General features: G+C 37.4%; 1 protein-coding gene across 1 annotated transcript; it reads left to right on the forward strand.

Annotated features, from left to right (window-relative positions):
• Positions 1-2,219: 2,219 nt before the first annotated feature.
• LOC131160164 (UDP-glycosyltransferase 43-like) lies at positions 2,220-4,356 on the forward strand. Its single transcript, XM_058115545.1, has 2 exons — positions 2,220-2,956; positions 3,298-4,356. Exons 1-2 carry the CDS (start codon positions 2,322-2,324, stop codon positions 4,097-4,099), a joined length of 1,437 nt encoding a protein of 478 aa, XP_057971528.1. The 5' UTR covers positions 2,220-2,321; the 3' UTR covers positions 4,100-4,356.
• The last annotated feature ends 1,955 nt before the right edge of the window (positions 4,357-6,311 follow it).

Consider the following 6,311-nt stretch of genomic DNA (forward strand, 5'->3'; position numbering starts at 1 on the left):
AGAAATATTAAGTATGATGTCAGATATTCATGCTTGTGAAATTTTTCTTCTTTGGAAATAAATGATTGTAATATGGATAATTAGTGCTCTGATTTAATAACAATTGAGTTTATTTTGCTTCCGCTGTAAATTAGTAGTAAAAAGTTAATATCCCAGCCCCTTCGGGGTCGGGGTGTTACAGCTCATTTCTTGGATTTTTCCCTTTTAGTTTGAAAAATTTGTTTTGCTCTCTTTCTTTGCCCTTTTATAAAAATATTTTCTGAGGTTTTGAAAATATATCTAAGTCCATAGATATCCCCTAATGATGTTCACGAGATGCATAAGTCCTAAGGTCATTTTAGGGTATATGTTGAGCCTCAAATTAAATCATATGAAAGATGTGAGTACATTTAGTTCTAAATACCCATTCCTATGACGATCTTGAACTTGCCACTTGCATCTTCATTCTTAAACTTTTTTAGTTCCATGGATTCTGTCAAGATGTGTATGCTTTAATTTTCATGACTTCCATGACTTATTATCTTTTCGTGCATGCTAAATATTGTTCCTATTCATAATCTCAATGCACAGATCAAATACCAAGTGATTTGTATAAAATATTGTTCCTATTCATAATCATGATTGAAATAATGATCAAAATCAGATTGGACTCATAGAGTCAACAAAGTGTATAACAACTATGTGCAACATACTAAGGCTCCCTTACCTTTCTTTCAAGAGAAGTTGAGTGACATGAATCTCTCGGCAATGTTGGCAGGAACCTTTGCTTGCCCCTTATGCTCCATCTCAACAAAGACCATGACAGATCCATGATCAATAATATGAGCAGGTAAAGACAACAAGATTAACCCTGACAAAGCTAGCAAGTGAATTTTGAATTTAGCATTTGAATCATCCAAGTGAGCCTCAAAGATCTTTTTAATGTCATTCTAGTGCCACCCTTCATTTTCACTCTTCTTCTATGTTTTTCGTTCTAATTCCTTTGTTTTACCCCTCCGCCCCCACCCACCCAAAATATTCATGTGACTTTAATAATATTAAAACTATTTAATTTAGGATATTAAAATTAAAGTAACTCCCTTATTAGCTCCTAAAAATATTAATATTGATACAAATGCTATTGTTATTCTCTCTTTAGACATCCTCCCTTTTTCATGTATTTGCCACCTCATTTAGCACACGCAAAGAACTCTCCACATGAATGTATGTTTCAAAGAAAGTGAAGTATGTATGGACCCCATGGAAAAGTTCTCTGCACTATAAAAATATTAATATGTTATTCAAACTAATAGTTGCTTGCAAAGTCTTTTCAACACTGTATTTTGAAGGTCTCTTTACCTTCTATGCAAAGGATATAATATACCCCCGAGCGCTGGCTCGGGTGGCAAGGGCGACTTGGTTGAGCCTGTGACCCAGGTTAGCTGCTCGGGATCGATTCCTGCTGTCTTGAGCAAATCCCGATTTACCTCCCTGTAGGGTCTTGGGGTGGGTTCTGTGGGGCGTGGGAATTAGTCTCGGCTGTGATGCATCCCAGGGTAATCTGGTTGATGCCGGCTGGGGACACCCGGACGATATCCCAAAAAAAAAAGGGCATAATACATGCCTTGGTAGAGCATAAGGACACCATAGCTTTTTTTAATATGCTACTATTCATTTGATTATGGTAATTTTCAATAGCAAATTTATGTATCTTTTTTTAAAAATATAAATATTTTATATCTTTTTGTTAATATTTATATTTCCAATATTTCTTTTGATATTCGTATTCAAAGTTTGAAAATTGACTTTTTAAAATTTTTTTATGAAACATATATTTGATGGTTTAGATTTAATTCGCCGATGAATGTTACTATTTTTATTTAAATATTCATAAATTTAATATTTCAATGTATACAATTTTATGCTCGATGAATAAGATTAGTATTTATGAGTTTATTTTTTTAAAAAAAATTTTAAATATAAATTTATATAAATTTTAAAATTATAACAACAACAATAAAAACAAAATTAAACTTTAGTCCCATTAGATGAGATTGGTTATATGAATCATTTTTCGCAAATTTATGATATTTTTAAATTTGTATAAATTTAAATTTAAGATTTGAAATTCATATTATATAATACAACTTAATATAATTTTTCAAAAATATAAAAAATAAAGACATATTTACATTTTTCTATAATTATTTAAATGGAGTTGGCGACACAACACAGCTCTCATCTTACCCAAACCATAACATCATTCTTTGTGCGAGACTCCGATATCCCGTTAAAAGGCTTATCCTGAATTTTAATAGAGAAGGCCCAGCAACCAAACAAGAATGAGCAGAAGCAAAGCAGGGGTGACCGTGGCGTTCATCGCAACGCCCGCCGTCGGGAACCTTGTTCCGGCCGTTGAGTTTGCGCAGCGCCTAATCGATCGCGACCCTCGAATCTCAGCCACCATCCTCATCATCACAATCCCCCAGCGGCCCATTGTCACCGAATACGCAGCCTCGCGCCCCGCCTCCGCCCCCCCCGGCCTCCGATTCGTCCACCTCCCTCCGGTGGACCCTCCTCCACCGGACCATTTCCAGTCCTCCATCGGCTTCATCTCCATTCTCATAGAGAGACACAAACCCCACGTCAAGCGCGCCCTCGCCGACGTGGTTTCGTCCGACTCCGACTCGGTCTCACTCGCGTGCTTGTTCCTCGACATGTTTAGTACCACGATGATCGACGTCGCCCTCGAGCTGGGCGTCCCTTCTTATTTGTACTTTGCATCTCCGGCAGGTTTTCTTGGTCTCATGCTCCACCTGCCGACGATCGATTCCCTGATCAGCGGTGAGCTCGACGATTCGGATTCTGAGTTGATTATACCGAGTTTTGCGAACCCGGTTCCGGCAACTGTGTTGCCCTCGGCAGTGTTGCGCCGGAAAAGGGATGGATACTCTTGGCTTCTCTACCATGCTCGCAGGTATTCTACAGTGACAAATTTCTGGATTTATTTCTGAATCTTTTAAATTTGCTATGGCGCTTTTTATGAAGTTTAATGTTAAGATTATTTTTTTTTTTTTTTGATGAGATTGTAAGAGTTAAAGAAATAATGTGAATTTAAAAGTTGAATTATTTTATTTGAAGAAGGATGAAACTTAAGGAGATAATAGAACAAAATTAATTTAGACGAATATATGCTTGAGACGTCAGCTTTACATAATGGTGCTTTGGTGTTCTCTCGAACCTAAGTCATCGCTACACGCCTAACTATTTTAGAAAGCTATATTGAAGTAGAATATCATGTAATTGTCGATGTTGCAGGTACAGAGAAACGAGGGGCATTATTGTGAATACATTTCAAGAACTAGAGCCTTTTGCTCTCAACTCTCTCTCTGCGGACCAGGTAGCGCCGGTTTACCCGGTTGGGCCAGTACTTGACCTCCTCGGACCGGCCCAGTGGCATTTCGATCCGCCGCAAAACGAGGCAATCGTCAAATGGCTGGATGACCAGCCCCCAGCTTCCGTAGTGTTCTTGTGCTTCGGCAGCATGGGAAGCCTGGGTGCAGCCCAAAGCAGAGAGATAGCCCTCGGCTTAGAGCGAACCGGGTGCCGGTTCTTGTGGTCGCTCCGTCAACCGGCCGAGGCCCAGCTAAGCCTTCCGACTGACTACGCGGATCTGGAGGGGGTGTTGCCCAGAGGGTTCTTGGATCGGACGGCTGGGCTGGGCCTGATATGCGGGTGGGTTTCACAGGTAACAGTTTTGGCTCATAGGGCCGTAGGAGGGTTCGTTTCTCATTGCGGCTGGAACTCGATTCTAGAGAGCCTGTGGTTCGACGTGCCGATTGCCACTTGGCCCATATACGCAGAGCAACAGATGAATGCGTTCGAGATGGTTAGGGAATTGGGCTTGTCGATGGAGATTAGACTGGACTATCGGCATGGTGGCGAGCTGGTGCGGGCGGAGGAGGTGGAGAGAGGAGTGAAGCAGCTGATGGAGGGTGATGGGGAGGTTAGGAGAAGGGTTCAGGTGATGGGAGAGAAGGGTCGGACGGCTGTGATGGAAGGTGGATCATCATACCAAGCTGTGGGCCGTCTGATTGAGGAACTTGTGGGTGGGATTTGAGGCGAGGGGATGTCCAAGTTGGCCCATTTTTTTCCTTCCGACATGATGAGGTGTAAGAAACAAGGAGTGTTGAATTCAAATGTATGTGGATTTTATTTCTTCTTCGTTTTTGATTTCCATCTTGGATATGTTTATTATATAGTGCTAGCATGTGCATGTGCTTTGCATGTGCTGACATATTTTAGTTTTGACATTTAAATATGGATACTTTTCATAATTTTGATATAAAAATCCATCTATTTTGCCTCCCCCCAAAATGGATCAAGTGGTAAACTCAAGTCTCTTCTCGATAAATGACTAGTATTCGAGTTTTGAGGGTTACAACTTTTCATTTAAAATAAACCTTAGTATTTAAGTGGAGAAAAGTAAAGAGACGGGTCCATTATCATATTCAATTCAAGCATAACATGTAGGGACTCAGAACTAACCGTAATCAATCTTGCACTTCGAAAAGGCATCCTTAATTCCTACTCAAAATGCCATAAGATCCAAAAAATTGAATACACATTGTGATGTGATCTCATATGTATCATAAGATGTCAAAATTGTTAAATTATCTCCTTTACTTCTATTCAGTGTGCTTGTAACGCTTGTACTATCAATCACCGTTACTAAATTCATTCACCAAAGTCTTTAATGCTTCATAAATTTCAATCCATTTTTAGCCTCTCAATATTGACAAACAAACCCTTCCTTTCATCTATCAGAACTAGTAACATATAAAACCCAAATCAGCACATCTATAATAGGTATTGATGCTTAAGAAATAAAGAGAAGTAATTTTTTTTCTTTTTTGTTTGTTCGAATTAAATCAGATAGATGGGAAAAACCTAAAATAGAATTTCTTTAAAGAAGGAGAAGTAAAATCAGTAAGTTATTACTAATTAGGATGTGCATTAAATAGCATATTAAAATGAGTTTGCAAAAAATGACTTGGCATTTTGGCACAAAAACAATATTAAACTATCAAAATATTTTTTAAAACAAGGTAAAAATGTAGTAGTTCTTAAGTGACAAAAATTGAAATGCCAAATTTACCCTTTATTGTGTATTCTTATAAAATGAATATTCTATGTGTCCCAAAACTTTGTCTTCGTCAACTATTAAATGCCTTCCTGTTCATATCTATCAAAGTACCTTCCCAATTGTTTTTGTTGTTGTCTAATAAAAAAGATCCTTCGCTTTTTATTTTGAATCTTTGTTTTTGTTTCAGATTGCAAGATTTCGAAAGCTAGATCGAGCATTGGATCTTTTATTATTGAAAGAGAGTATTGATTATATTCTTACTTTCTTTACTAGCAAATTTATTACTCTTGAAGATTGTTGTAAAATCATTATTGTGGGCATTTATTATATTATTTGAAAGCACTTACTCTCACTCAAGTTTTTATTTTTGAAAATCATTCTTGAGAGCAAACTTAAGTTTCTCTCATATATTTTCTTGATAAATATTGTTTAGGGAAACTTTTGTAGCTTATGAATCTTTTTGCACACTCACACTTTTGTTTATTTGTAAAAATCTTTTTGAGCAAAAAACTCTAACTTCCCTTGAACTATATTTTAAATATCTTTAGTTGGGAAAATCTCTTGAGGGTTCAAGATCTTTGAAGAATTTATTGCATACTCCATTTTATCAAAGATCATATATATTCATTTGTGTAAAAATCTCTTTGAGAGAAAACACCCTAGGTTCTCCTGCATCTCTTTTGAAAACTATTTTTGGAGAAATATTTTTAGGGTTTAATCTTTGAAATATTCATCATATATTTTTCATTCAAAGATTTAAAAAGTTTTATTGAGAAAAATACCCTTACTCCACTAAGCTTACTTTATATTATTTGAGAGTGCATTTATAGCTTCATATTGTACATCTCTGCTTTTTGACAAACACTTTTATTGGACAAAAAATGTTATCTGTTTAGTTGGTTTGGCCCAACCCGGTGATTAAGCTAGGGTGACTCCACCATGTAAGGAGAAACATGTTTGGCTCAGCTTTGGTAATTGAGTTAGGAAGGCACTGTCTTGTAAGGCGTCAAGGTTTAGTTTTGCCTGGTAAGTGAACCAGGGAGTCTCTGCCCTATAAGGAGAGGTTGTAAACGGTGTCGCTCCTCCCGGTTAAGTGAGCATTTTAGTGAATCCTCAAGTGGTTTGGCTTAAGGCGGAGATGTAAGTTGGTTTGACCGAATCTCAATAAAAATATTGTGTCTCCTTT

The sequence above is a fragment of the Malania oleifera genome, chromosome 7, assembly GCF_029873635.1.
Source record: "Malania oleifera isolate guangnan ecotype guangnan chromosome 7, ASM2987363v1, whole genome shotgun sequence".
Classification (NCBI taxonomy): domain Eukaryota; kingdom Viridiplantae; phylum Streptophyta; class Magnoliopsida; order Santalales; family Ximeniaceae; genus Malania; species Malania oleifera.

Excerpts from the sequence above, each read along its gene's own strand:
- LOC131160164 (XM_058115545.1), top strand. The coding sequence starts at position 2,322 with ATGAGCAGAAGCAAAGCAGGGGTGACCGTGGCGTTCATCGCAACGCCC. Across the intron at positions 2,957-3,297 it reads CTTCTCTACCATGCTCGCAG|GTACAGAGAAACGAGGGGCA; the intron begins GTATTCTACAGT and ends TCGATGTTGCAG.